The sequence below is a fragment of the Antennarius striatus genome, chromosome 8, assembly GCF_040054535.1.
Source record: "Antennarius striatus isolate MH-2024 chromosome 8, ASM4005453v1, whole genome shotgun sequence".
Taxonomy (NCBI): Eukaryota; Metazoa; Chordata; class Actinopteri; order Lophiiformes; family Antennariidae; genus Antennarius; species Antennarius striatus.
The window spans coordinates 21,197,145-21,212,666 of NC_090783.1; the positions used below are offsets into that span (position 1 = coordinate 21,197,145).

The window sequence follows — 15,522 nt, forward strand, 5'->3', positions numbered from 1 at the left end:
ATGACACGATAAGGTTCACTGATACTACGCAGCCAATCAGAGCATTGACGGTGCTGCATGTGCCATCTTTATAGGAATATTCCTTAAATTCGCTCTTTATTAATTTTTAAAAAAAAATTATTTCATGCATTAGGCGTTCCAAGGTGAGGTTTTCCAACATTGGGGGTAAATAATTAAAAATAGGAAAGGCGTTTTCATTTGAGAAAAGATCATTAATCCCTACTGAGTAAGAAAAAAAAAAAAGTTTCAAAATTGCATAAAAGAAGGATTTGGACCCTGGCTGATAGATTCTTTTCACCTTGATGATAACAGGCGCAGCCACCTGTAAACAAGGCTTAATTGTTTACAGTGGATTTCATCTCCCGCTGTTATTTTACCCTTGCCTCGGCCTATGTTTCCATTATATTGAATAATGTCACCTGTCAAAAACCCTCCCTTAGGAGACTGAGGGTAGGGCTTTCCAGTCAGTTTCCTGAACATCCTGTGCTGGTTATTTTCATGGCTCCCTCACTTATCATTACTAAATAATAATCTGAGCAACAATATGAGGTGACGCTGGGAGCAACGGAGTGGGGGGGTGGGGGGTGGGGTGGGGTGGGACAAGACCTACGGGGCGTTCACTCATAGAGGATATCCTGAACACTCACTTTATGAAACGTGGTGAGTTCCTCCAACGCTGGAAGTGTTGGAGGATTTTCTACATGTGTATTTCAATGTGAAGACGTACAGGCATCTGAGTGGATACTGAACTGTAACATGAGTAAAAGAAACAGGACACAAACAGCAAGAAATTTAAATAGTTAAAATCGTGTGGTGCCTTTTGTACAGAATAAAGACATTTAATAGAAAGGTTGATACACAACAATCCACAATATTATATATAAAAACACAGAAAATAACCCAGTATGGGTCCGTGATGGAAGCATCTTGGTTTTAATCCCCCTCTCAAGGCCATATACAGTAGATCCTAAAGTTATCATCCCAGCCAACATCACCTCCCTCTCATTGTCTAACGACAATTAAACTATTCATTCAACAGGACCCTCACACTTCCTGTTTAACTGGCAGAACATTAAGCATGACCAATATGCTTTTTCTCTCATTTTCCACACTGAATCCTTCATTTTTCTTTCCATCTGATGTACTTCAACAGCCATGTGTCACCAGGTAGCCATCGCAGCAAGTATATATGTCGTCCATGCGGTACAGTCCCAAACAACATAGTGCTCCAAGTTATTTCAACCATGTAGAAAATTGGGAACTTGATTGGGAACTTGATCACGTCAAGTTGAGACAAGGATGCTGAAAATGTAATCTATGTTCCAAAGTCTCAAGTTCTGTCATCATCCAAACAAAACCTTAAGGGATTAGTGGTGGGGGGGGGGCATATAGTACAGGTTACAAAACTAGGAGGCAGCTTGGCTCAAGTGTTTGGGTGTGATTTGTGAAAAACAAGTGCTCAACTACCACAGATCTCCACTACCTGGTTTATTTCCACTAGTGTTAGTCTTCACTAAATTCTTCTACTTAAAAAATAAAATAAAAATCAATCACTCATCATCCACACTGATCATTTCACAACACAAGTAAAACTGTGGGGGGGAAAGACATTACAATACTGCCACCAAGTGGGAATAGAAAATAGGTGCATGTTGCATCTAAATGCATCATAATGGTTCACTTAGCTCAGCCACCTTATTAATGATTAAATTAAAGCTAATATGTAGAGTGTAATTCAGCTTTAATCACTGCATGATGATTATCTTTACCTTCTCGGTACAGACGGAACACAAAACAGAATTTCCAGTTCGTCTGGATCAGCACTATATAAACCACATACTAAAAATGAAAAAAGAGGAACCAAATAAGGGAAATAAAAAGACTCTGTTGAGACATTATCACACCAGGAGTTACTGAGCAGGACATTGGGTAAACCGTAAATGCAAAATATCGTCTTTTCTACACGTAAGATTCTTCAATCGAGTTTGCCTTCAGCTGAAAACTAAATATTAGCTGACACTGGAGTTGTGTTTCCCTTCCCGAGCAACTTAAAATAAACCATCTGTGTCAGTCAGAATTAATCTCACAAATGGCCTCCTCAGTTTAAACTCTAATCATGTGATGATGGCACGTAGATTTAACTTTGTGCTTCTACTGTCGGGTCCTAGATCTATATGTGGGTCAGCTGTAAGTTAGTATCCATCCCAAGGATGCCAATCACAGCACAGCTGCCACTTTGCTCTGGGAGATTATGTTTCCTGAATGTGGGAAGTCTTCTTTGACAGCCGATTAAATAAGATTTACTCTCTGCAGCTTTGCATATGGTAGCTATTCAGAAATAGTGCATGTGCATGCTTCAAAGTGAGCATAGTATGTCTGACCAGTTAATGACAATAAGATTAGATGTGCCTAAAAAGTCGGTTTTGCTGTTCAGAGACCATATAAGACAAATGAATCAGAGGTGGAGTTGACAGATAGAGGTCCAGCTCCAGCAACACAAGCAGGATTCTTCTAGTTGTGTCTCACCACTGATGCGAAGTTGTTTCCATTAAGTCGAACAAAGAAAAGAGCGAGAAAGCTTCCTCCTGACGAAAATCAACTAAATACTGATGTTTCAAAATAAGTTTGGAAAAGTCACAACTTACCAGCGATTCTGTCTCGCTCCATATCTCAGCAGCTACTTCTAATAGCCACATGTAACCTCTGCTATTTTCCTCCTCTCCCTCCTTCTCCTTCCTTTTTTCTTCATGAGGACTTCCCCTTTCTCTTGACTTAGTCATCCCGTTCCTCTCATTCAATCCTCCCTCTCTCTCTCTCTCTCTCTCCTCCCTCCTTTTCCTCCCCTATATCTTCCTTGCTCTTACTGCTTCCAACTTTTAATGTCTTCAGTCTGTCAGGATAATAAGTGAGTGGAGCAGACATCCACAGCCATGTGCTGTTCAGATGGAGGTCGTTCTCTTTCTCTGTTGCTTTCTCTGTCACAGCTCTCACTCTCTTCTTTACATAAAGGAAGCAGGCTTTTAGCCCAGATACATACATTTCCTTTTTATTTCTTCTTCTCTAGTGCATTCTCTTATTCCCTCAATACAGGAACAAGACCAATACAAAATGAAACTGTATTAAACTGCACTGGAAGAGAGTTTTATAGCTTTAATAACAGAAAAAGAAAAAAAAAAACATTACAAGCAATCCTCGCGTGTCATGAGCAGCACTCTAACAAGAATATAACGAAGTGGAGACTCCATAATAAAAGAGACTTCAGGCTAAGCCCCAACCACGTGAAGTGCTTCTCAATCAAGATTATTTTCAACCAGCTAATACTCTGCTTTACAGGATCAGCCAACACTTTTTTTGACCTCCCCCATATCATTTGAGTGCCTCTCATCCTTAGCTATGTGTGGGAAATTATTGCCTCGCTCATCATGTTTCTTCACAGTCTGCCTGCTTTGGAAATTATTCATTTAAAGAAAATCTCTCATGTCGCTGAAGTAACGCACAAAAACACACACACACACACACACTCTTAAACTCCGGCCTCTAGCCTCCAGGTTTCAACTCATGAAGGTTAGGAGCCACTTAGTGACCCACATGAATACACGCCCGTCTTTGTTTATGCTGTCAGGGAGAAAAGACAGCACAGCCCAACAGATCACATCCACTTCCTTTTCCTTCGCAGGAAGATTCTCATTAATCTATGTATGTAAGACTTGCATAAAACAAAGAAGACACTTGGTGTTTCTCCATTTGTGAAGTGACACCCATCTTCTCTCACCCACCCTGATACAGGCAGCACACTTCTGTAAGACAAAGGAGGGAACGGATTTCAGACCTTATCCATGTATTTAACATCAGCACAAAAGATAGATGTTGAAGCATCCTAAATTATGTAGGACACACACACACACACACACACGATCATGGGACCACTGTATTACACTGGAGGAGGTTTCCACACTGAGTGTTTTTTAATTTACGATTTGTTTTTGTTTGTTTTTTTGTGGGTTTTTTTTTTTTTTTTTTAGTGCATAAGATAAATAAATTGATATAAAATTTCACATTAAAGATGAAAATGCAAACCACCATTTTGTTGCGTATTCAAGTAGATAAGACAAGCTAGCCAGCCCGGCTGCCTGGATGGATGGGTGTCAGGGTGGCCAGATGGGCAAATGAATGGATAATTCATGCACTGTGTTGGGGGCAGTCAACATCAGATAATTGCATTTCAATGAACTTCACACTTCACCACAAAATAATTCAGATATTTCCTTTAATATATGTGCAAGAATGCACTTCAAGCAAAACCATGTGGGCATAGAAACCAGAATTTCAACACTATCAAGGTCATAAATTTCACCACAAATAAAAGATCGCTCTCAATAAATCCTGTTGTGCTGAGCCCATGTGAAAAGCAGCTTGCTGTGACAAAAGTAACATGCCTTTTTCTGTCTTATGATCATTTTCTGGACCGAAATAGCATACTAAATCACAGGGTCAGGGCCAGAAAAACCATATGAAAGACATAAAAGTCTATACACTGTGCTTATACATTTATTGACTCATTCTCATATGCACAACACAAACACATGGTCCATGTTTATTTCATATGGCAGAATGTTTAAACATTGACTGAAGCTTATGGAATTTTATTATTTCTTTTAATCACGTAGTTATTCATTTTTCAAACAATTCAAACCCTTCATCAGAGAGAAAAACAATCATCCATGTGTCCTCAATTGATTACTGGATCCAAAAATTCAAAAGTCAAATTGACACTGACCTTTCAGCTTTCAAGACATCTTTCATTTAAAGGGAGATCAAATAGTCAAGATTGTTTGTGTAGCCATGTTTTAAAATTATATAATAACCTAGTGTAATTTTAGTTTAAGATTTTAGCTACAATGTTGCAGCATAGCCTCCTATTCTTTTGAATGACTGCTAACATAAATTGTTGAGAAGTGCAAGATCTATCCCACCAAACACACACACGCACGCACGCACACAAATACACAGTATACAGTATACTTAAACACCTACAAATACATAAAACGTCAAATATCATCTTAGATCCAAACATAAATGTTCCACAGATTATTGCAGTAGATTCTTGTTGCTTGACCCTGCACCCTGTAAATGCACAATTTAAGCACACACACACACACACACACACACACACACACACACACACACACACACACACACACACACACACACACGCACACACACACGCCCTATTTCTATGATGCTACAAACATGCAGCCTATATTTGTGTCCGATGAGGCAGATGAGGCGCAGACGGGCACGTGTCCTCATTCCCGTCACGCAAGACAAACACGCACACCGAATATAAAACAAAACCAAAACCAAGTGTGCATCACACATTGAGTATGGGTGGACGTTATAAAGCCTTTGGGTGCACATTAATGTAAGCCGTCACTTCAGAGTTCGACCTATGGCTGAATGTGTGACTCAGATATGCTAAATTTAGTTACATAACAGTGGAGCAAAAAAACTCACCAGCATGCCAGCCAACACTAAAGGGATGCCTGCAGGGCAGTGATGCACAATGGAGGAGAGAGAACAGTGGGGAGAAGATACAGATAAAAGGAGAGGAGGAGACGGAGGAGCAAGGAGGAGAAGCAGTTGAAAGAGGTGAATGGACTGGGAGAAGAAAGGAGCGAAAGGGAAGAGGGAGATAAGAAGGGAGGGACAGAATCACAACATAAACTGGAATGTTCATGCATGCTAAATGCTCTATTGATTCTAACCCCAGATTAATTCTTGCATTCTCCGTAGAAGATTGTTTAAATTCACCTGTGTAATTTAGCTTTGAAAGCACCAATGTCAATGTTAAAATGAATAAAAGCTGAGTTCCTTCAGCTGCATCTTCAGAATCACAGTGATGTGTACGGCCGCTCACATCCAGGTTTCAAATGCAATTTCTAAACAAATTCTAAAAATTTAACAGATGAGAAAACAGAAAATTAAGGAGGGATTCTTGAATATTTAATATTCTGGATCTGTTATTTTTATGAATATTTACAGCTGGTTCATCAAGATAAGGGGTGAATTCTAATTCAGTGGATGGCATCTATTTTAAATGTAAAATTTCCATTTCTTTGCTTCTTGTTTTGTTGGTGTTTAACATTAACTGTGTCATGTAGGTGAAAAAAAAGTCTCCCAAGGCGACAAACTACCTTAATCTTCACATTATTTTTTGTATACGTTGTAGCTTGAGCATAGCCAACCTTAAGCTACAGCGTCAACCTGCAAAATGTCTATCAAAACACAAAAAGAAAATGTAATTTGCAATCTAAATTTCTACTGCAATGCAAACATTTTTGTATGTGACAAACTTACAAGCAACTTTTTTTTTCATGTTGAGCCTGAAAAAGCTGCTTTTTCAAGAATCCCTTCTGCAAATTGAAAGTGGTGGAGAACACCTCATTGGAGCACGACCGCCGAACTCATCTTCCTCCTGCCTCGCCTCAATCAGGCCTACATACAAGCGCAGAGAGGGAGAGGAGCTGTCATCCCAATTTGTGTCCTTGATGCTACTGCGGCTCCGGTTTACACATCCAACCTGGGGCGTGTGCAGGGACGACACAACTGGTCACATCACTCATTTTCACATACCAAATTTAAAGCATACCCCTCGTTCTCACAATAAATATGGAGAAAACTTGTGCTCAAAGTGTTCCTATGTTTGTTCCGATGTTGTTTCCTCTTTACATTTTCTACATTACCGTTTGCACGATTAAGGAAATGGGAAAGTGTTTTCTAAGCAACTATGAGATCACATTCTGACAGGAAATTTCTCCTAAACACAATTTACTGTACCTGTCATGATAAACGCATGAGTTCCTGTATATCGCATATCATTACAGAGCAATTTGGGAATCTGAGCAAGCGTAAGAGAAATGTGTTTTTTTCCCCCCATTCACTACTATAGTGTTTGCACGCACTTGCAATCAACTAATGAAAGGTTTGACAGAATGTTCTCACAAACACGTTTTTCATATTAGCTCATCACATGAGCGTGTTAGAATTTGATAAGTAGAAACACAGCTAATAAACATCATTAATTTTGAATATATTTGGTTTTGAATCAAAATATTTATTAAAAATATATATAGTCTTTTTTTTTATTGCTTTTTTGACTTTCTTGACTATTTACGGCGGTCAGGATGATGGACCAGCTATGCTACTGTATGTTGCCATCATTTTAGACTTGTGGCAGGAGCTAAACGTTCTAAAGTTTTATAAAAGATCAACAGAAAACTGAAAGAATCAACACAGAAACATAAACGCCAATAATTTCTTTCTATTGCAACTTCTGAAGACATTTCATAGCTCAAAAAAACAGAACAAAACTGGTAGTTACAAGTAACAGAAGTCAGCAACTGGCATGACTTTCAGTCGGTGCTGAGAACCATTCAACCAAACCCAGTACGGGTAAGAAAAAAATAAATGAACGAATATGTAACCCACACTGGACACACATTCACACACTCATAGAGTGGGGTCCAGTCAAACAAGTTCTGAGACCGTCCCTCTATTTATTAGGTACATTTATATAAGTGGGCTTCTTTCTTCCAGTTCTCTTACAATCCTGATGTCAGATCCGTTGGACCGTCAGAGGCTGGAATGTTTATCCTAGAATGGCTGTGGGAGCACTGCTGGCTACTTCATCTTCACCATAAGAACACCATTAGATCTGAAAAAAAAAAGCAGCTGGCAGCAGGCTACATAAAACGGGATGTCCTCGAAGTTCCACATCCCTCGAGGGAGAGAAGAGGTCTCCTCTAGTAATTGCTAAAGTTGGTGAGATTATGTGAACGCTACAGATACAGTAGAAACCGCTGTGGAAATCTCAGCACCTCTCATCCATTCTGCAGCATTTTTGTAAGAACTATATTACTTCTGTGGTGGAAGCAAAAATAAAACCAGCCTGTGTGTTGGTCTCTCCCAGGAATTCCATATGAAATTACTTAGACAAGAACAATTATAATGTGTCCACAGTCATTAGTGTTTGGTACAGTGTGTAATCTATCAAATTGTTCTGGAGCGTTATTAGACTTCACCCTGCTTGACTGTGTATTAATTAACCGACTGCATGTTTAGACAAAGAAGGGATGAAAACAAAAACGTTATGTGATTTGGCTGATTATCATGAGATTCGTTCTGACCACATCAGCCTGAGGCCTGCTGTTTTTTTACTTCCATCTCTGCAAATTAAGCTGAACTGATGGAAGGATAAAGCTTGAGAGAAAAGAAAGCAGAACAAGGAAAGTTTCTGTGGTTCCCTGTGGCTTTAGACCTCTATAATCAGCATGCCGTGCTCCTGATGTCTAAATCCACAACTCAGACACACTCCATGCATTCTCCACACACATACTGGTTACATGTGCACAGACACATGCATGCAGATCACGGCACATGAGCTCTACAGTGGTCTCTGGTCATGTGGAGTCTGACAATGCAGCACGTTCCAAGTAAATGCAAGAGGACTGAATGAAAACCTTTAAGTGTGCACTTTGATACCAAGGAATGATGTAATTCCATGCATCTGACTTGCTGATAGTCCAAATAGATAACTGAGAAAAAACCCCATCTTGGGCTATATTTTTAGAATAATCCCAATTCTGATTTTTGAATGAAAAATTTCAACATGGTCATATTGAAACCAGAGAATGAATTTGGATAAACGCACGAGGTTTGAAAGGTCTGATATATTTTCATGATAAGCTAATATTAGCCAATGATATATGCTAAACTGATTTACTGTATTCTTACATTTAAATATCTCTGATTCACAAGTTTAGAATGACACTCAGAGAGGTATTTAGTTCCACTATGTATTGTATTGAAATTTTGTACCTGCAGCCTAGACTACTTGTGTATGGAGAAGTTACATTATAGGTAATTAATATTGCTGTGTATTATTTCAATGATAATCCAGCATAATCTCCAATTTGTCATTATTTTTTTGTTTTTAAATTCTCTCATTTTGGCATATCATTATCTAAAGGCTTGAAAAATATTAACAACATTTTGACCTAAAATTTTCTTATAAATCCAGTATTCAGCTTTTTTCTAAAGGCCCAAAACGAGCACGTACAAATAAAACATTCCAGAATATACTATAACAAAAATTATTTTTAAAAAATATGAGAATGATTTGTCCTGTGTTCAACATCAAAATCAGAGTTTGAAGCAGTGACAGCTGATCAGTAGAGAGTGCCAAGGTGTCCCCACACCTGAGTCACACAGCAGCACGCTACAAAAAATGACAATTACCATTAATCATAATGAGAAATTGTACCAAATGTCAATATTTTTGTATTTTAAATATGGAATGCATCAAAAACATGTGTGTAAAATGTGATTTTAAAAAATCAGCTCCAGGTTCGGCTGTAGGAGAGACACCAGCACAACTTGAGCATGTTTAGAACAGAAACTTGAAATTTAAAAAAACTTAATTATTTACCTGCAAAGCAGTAATGTATTTTGGATACCTTTTTGCATTAGATCATAATTTGATATTTAGTAAAATGAAAGTGGCTGTGGCATGATAAAGTGGCTATAGCACAGCCACCACTAGTTTGTTACATACATAAAGTTTATAGACTTTGTAGACTGTGTATAATTTCATCCAGAATAGCTTAAATAAAATAATTTTTAAAATTATTTATTTTGTTTGTTTTTCTTCCGTGAACACATAAAACCTCTATTTGACAGGAAATAATATGCATCAGATATTTACAATAACACATAAGGGTGACTGATGTACTCCTTGTGATCAGCTGCTGATGCTAATGGCATCTGCTCGTAACATCAGGTGTTTCTTTAATGAACATGCCACAAAATCATTCACGACTGACCGACTGCTCATCACGTTTTCAGCCGTATGTTATTCGCAGAGGCTCGTTAATCTGAAACATCATCACTGACCGTCTCTATTTATAGTCAAACTCTGACAGGGTGAGAGATGATGTCATACTTGCATTTGCGTGTGCATGTGAGGCAGATAAAGGGGTATTTCATATTTCCAACGGTGATTCTTGAAACACTGGTCAATATTCCAGAGTCCAACATAATCAGATGGGAATTACAGCTGAGGAGGGAAATCAATCTTAAGAAAAAAACCACGAGTGACAGAGAAAAGCTCGTGTGTTACTCTGCACAGTGGGAGGAAAAAGATTAAGCTAATAGCTGTGGGGAAGTTCATCTAAAAGGAAAAAAAAAAAGCTTAGTTCTTTCATTCAGAGAAACTTTTTTTTTGTATAACAGTATCTAAGGCAGCCCTCAGGGGCTAATACGGTGCAAATGGCATTTATGAAAGAAGCATGATAAAGGTTGAAGGCCTAATACTCGTGGAGGCTTTCAGTCAGATGCTTTATTGTGTTTGGGATCATATGAAGCGGTTGGCGGCCTGAATTAGATAGACACTTACCAATGAATAGAAAAGTAATAAAGACAGCTTTATTATCACAGGGACTAGTAGTGAGTGTAGTAGCAAAGTGGGCCAATATGTGACTCAGACTAAGGAGAATGTAGCTCAGCTGTCACTGAAGAGCCTTTGTTGAGGGGAAATAAAGAGTAGCATTGACTCCCCCTCATCTGCTGGATCCCTATGTGATCTGCTGGTCCAGTATAGTGGAAGGATGAATGATATGATGGATGCTGCAGATCAATGTGTCATGACATTTTTTTTTTCTGTAACCAGTTTAACCCAACAATACTTTAGCCAGTCCTCTGAAATTACACTGATTTGCAGAGCACAGAACATGCTTATCTGGGATCAGCATATTTTATTTACCATAGTGAACAGATAGCAGTGTCTTTAAATTATTTTTACATGGCATGGAAACAGCGTGATTTGAATCACTATTTCAATCATAAATTATTAATCAATAACATTGTCTTCATTATTTAACATACATAGTGGAGGGAATATGATGGAATAAGAGGATAACCTTTATTCTGTTATTCATGGCATTGAGGGACATAAATATACAGTATCTTCAGTATTTTGTGAATTTGAAAATATATAAAAAATTGCATTTAGAATACTGTGATATTTAATGAACTGTGCTCAAGGCTTAAAACACATGATACTTTTACTGTATTTAATTGTAGAATCCCATCTAAATGGAAACCAAACACCTCATTCATGCTAGAGTAAATAAAAATGTGATGATGCATGACTTATGCATCAAATTCCTTAGCTACAGCTAAGGACCAGAAGGAATCTAACAGGTGACGGAGCATCGATAGGAGATATGACCTGTTCTGGTGACCAATTACTCTAAACTTGTCTTGAGCTTGTCTTCTGAGACTTTGGATTTTTAGTTTTTTTCCAATCTTTTATTACAGATGAAAAGTCCACACAACCAGCTACTAACAAATGTTCACTGCAAGGGAGTCCAGTTGAGTACAGGTCTGTTTCATAAATGACCCTGGACCATGAGAAGAGCAGAGCTGACCAGGTTCTCTCATGCATAGGAAGGCAAAGATGAATGGGGTAAAAAGAAATGATGCATTTAGCCTGCTAGGTCTCTCCACTCATTTAGAATCCCACTACTCACATCACAGAGGAACAACATGGGTATGTCCAGTTCACTCAGCCCAACATGAAACACGTCTCACCAGGTTTAACAAAATGAGAGCCAAGATATTTTTCTAGCAATCTAAGGGAAGACACAGTACTTCCAGCACAAAATTAAGCATGAGTGACAAGAAAAAATAAAAATCTAAGGCGCTTTTCTTAAAAAATAATGCAATGACAACTCAGATATTTCTATAAACACAGCTTTGAAAATGCATTTGCTCCAGTTTTTCTACACATTTACTGATATCTGTTTGATACGTTACAGGAAAATAGATACAACATGACAGATTAGGATTGTTGTTGGCAGCATAAACCTTGGGATTCAGAATGAATATATCCACACCAAGGTGCTTTTGTCTGTCCTGACCACGTTAGCAAATAATTTCTAATTGCTTCATTAGATGTGCACCATTTCAAACATCTGCTTTCTTCAGCATTAGCACACTTTGGTTTAAGTTGGCGGACATGTAGATGCTAAAACGGTTCCATATTAAGGGCATATTGCAGCTGCTAATTGGATTCTTCAGTTCAGATTCATTAACTCAGCCATGAAATGCTCTAACCTGACAAACTGTGACACCTTAAGGTCAAATTGCAGCTGCTGAAGCTTCCCCCCAAGAGTCAGGTTGGGGAGGACGTTCTGTCTACTTATGGTTTGTCAAAAGAGAGTGTACCAGTCAGCCTAATGACCAAATTCACTGAGATGTCAGAGTGAAGCATACTCATTGTTCAATAAACAGTGGCAGACTCACTTTTCTAGTATCACCATTTGCAGACTGATGATGTCTATCACTGGCCACCACATCAGTCTGACCACCTACTGAGCTACCACTCCACCACTGGCTAAAAACAGGACGTATTCGGTCGAGCTTTATCAACGCAGGTGCAGCGGTGAGGATCTCCAGAGAGACACAGTGACATATCATGATAAGACTCCTTAAACATGCCAACTCCTCACCTCTAAGTAAAGCCTTTTCCCACATTTCTGTTCCTTGACAGGTCAAGCGCACATTCCTCAAGGCTCCAGACTGCTGCTGTGTTGGTGATAGTTGCTACGCATACAGCCAGTACTTTGATAATATGCATTTTGCGGCCATGAACAGAGAATCGATTTTGAATCGTGTGAAACATAACAGCAGAAACAGATTGCTCTACTTAGAGACTTTAACCTTAATTTAAAAAAAAATAAATCTGTTTTAAGAAGTCTTAACAAGAACAAAGTTAACAAGAACTTTTGTATCACCCCCAGAAACCATCCCGTGTTCTCAAATGTCAAGAGAAGCACAACGCACAAATACATACAATACATATAAGCCCACGCCGAACTGTACCATGTATGCACACTGCAGCATACACAAAAGCATACAAAATGACATCATAAACAAGAAAAAGTCTAAAATATATGATTATATCAAACGCAGACAAAATATTCACAGTTAGAGTCCACGAAGAGAGCAGAGCCTGGGGAGGCGAGTGCATTCAAACAGACGGTCAGAGAAGGACAGACGATGCACATCAGTCTCTAATGGCCAAGGGACCCTGAGGTGACCCCCAGGGTGCACTACAATCAGCCTCAAAGCAAACCGGGGGAAAAAAACAACAGACGGGGTCCAAAAATAAGTAAAGATTTCTGCAAGTTGGAACCCTAAGCAGCAATGGTGTGTACATAGATGTTGGTAAATGAAATACATTAGTTAAATTTTGTTTAGTATAAGTATATCCAATTCATCATTTTTGTCTTAGACTGATGTGTAGCCTGTACAATGTTACAGTGACATGCATTTATAAAATACAAATAAATAAACTAAGCCAACGCCAAAAACAGGTTATAATTAATGTATTATTCATTAATTATTTTCTACAGTTTAGATCGGTAGATATTTGACTGAAGGAATTAAAACGGTTAACTGCGATGACACCATCGACTGTACCTGGATTGGGAGTCTTCTTCATGCTCCGGGTTGGTTGGTGGATTTCTTTCAGTCGCCCCCCAAAAAAACCCGGAATCGACTTGTCTTAGTTTGGCTGCACTTGTTCTTGTGGAATGAGAGCTGCGTGATGACCCTGTGACTGCAGGCTGCGCACATGCAAAACTGCCGTGTGATCCTCTGAGCTCGCTGACGCGCACTTCTGTGGCGTTCTCCAGAGCGCACGACCATACAGTCAAAGAGACGGGGTGAGGTGCGCCTTAACGCACGAACGAACACATCCACACTGGAAATACTCTAGTTCACGTTGTGTTCGATATTTTGCGCTTCTCCTGAAGGAAAATAGTTGTTAAAACCTATTGATACTTTACATTACTATTCTGTATTGTGAATTAATAGATGTTGCCTTCAAGATAAATCGATATGACTAATTCACTTGTGGAAGAAACAATTTCTGCGTCAGTCAGTCTTCCTTTTGCGAGGAAGCTTATTAATTCATGTATGTTGATAACATACACTATTGCATTTTATCATGTATTTTTATGTCTAATACTCCACATAAAATGACACACCGACCCTACTTGATCAATTGAATCAATGAATGTTGTAACAGACAGGCACTCCTCGCGATTCTTCTTCTTCACAAACATCTAAATTTATTTCCAGTGGAAATAAGAATGGTAACGTACACATGTCGCGATTTTAAAAGGAATCCAAAACTGCTCTTTCTGGAAATAATCCTTAATCTCACACCGGACTCTTGCGCTCTGATGCAGAAAAAAAACTCGGTCTAATGCTGCCCTCTTGTGGACAACGTGCGACTGACAACTCTTCGGTAATTTTCGCTTCGATGAAAATAACGAAAAAAGCACGATAGACATTATTAACGATAATTTACAACGGACTGCAGGAATGCATCCAAACCAAACCTAAACAGTAAACGTTAGTCATACTGATACAAATAGTGTCAAGCTGCGCTTGCCGACTAATTTCTGGTGAAAACAGCCCCTAAAGTCTTAAACATCAGAGGAAATATCGAGGTGCAATTGACACGTCACAATGAAAACTTTCCTACAGAAAATTAGGTACTTCTGCCCTGGAAGTTATATTTTCAGTTCTGCTTGTTAGGCAGACATCAGTAAGTAAAAACGTTCTGGTTCTTATTCAATCAAATCTAGAGTGTGGATGATTTGATTGGACAGGATCCAGGAATGCATGGATCCAAGGAATTGTGTGCAGCAATGATCGCGGTGATACCCTCACAGTGTGTTGTTCTACTATTTGTCCAGTAGGTGGCGGAAATCTATTACTGTAATGACCGCCAGATCAAAATTCTTGATCCACGCAGACTAGCGGGAACCCGTGGAAATTCCACGATAAAACAATAATATCAGAAAAGACAAATGGAAGTTCCATAATTTAGCTAATGTATATAATGTACAGTGTTTTTTTTTGTCAACAACTGCATGCGTGTAACATCTTACTTGAGTTGAGCAGTCCTGAAATCGCTGGGAAAAGGCACGAAGTTGAGGTACGCAGTTCTCCTGCCTCGTGGTAGGGGGCGCTGGTGATCCCGAGGATACCTCTTCCTCGGCCGTAGAAGAAGTAACAGTAAACTACAATCTAGTATAGTCAGCAAGTCGAGTACAGCCATTCATTTGTTTCCGCCTGCCTTGCCTTTCTATAAAAATGGTGGATTACATATCTAAACTCAATTTTTTTTTTCTCCGACGCTTTTGTTCAGAAGGAGCTGTGCATGGACTTCATTTATAAGTAAACACAACATTAAGTTTTTGATGATGTAACTTTCCAGAGTTGGTAACATGCTGTTGCGAGAGTTGGACACCAGGAACCAAAACCAGCAGGACGTTCATTACAGTGCCGACGCCATCCTGACCTCCATTGAGTCTGTAATCTGGCGGTGAGACTTCTCAAAAGCATCCGTACAGAATGAGATCACAGCAGGGATTCAGCTCGTCTTCA

The 15,522-nt window shown here is 39.0% G+C and overlaps 1 protein-coding gene across 2 annotated transcripts in view; it reads right to left on the reverse strand.

Annotated features, from left to right (window-relative positions):
• The window catches only part of septin9b (septin 9b), a 60,747-nt gene extending 47,168 nt beyond the window's left edge, over positions 1–13,579 (reverse strand). Inside the window, exon 1 of one of the 2 annotated variants that reach the window (XM_068321136.1) lies at positions 13,543–13,579. In XM_068321136.1, the coding sequence (XP_068177237.1) occupies positions 13,543–13,564 (22 nt within the window). In that variant the 5' untranslated portion in view covers positions 13,565–13,579. Of the gene's footprint in view, positions 1–2,645; positions 2,797–13,542 lie in introns of those variants that run through there. The other variant, XM_068321135.1, reaches the window with a different exon arrangement.
• Positions 13,580–15,522: the final 1,943 nt, after the last annotated feature.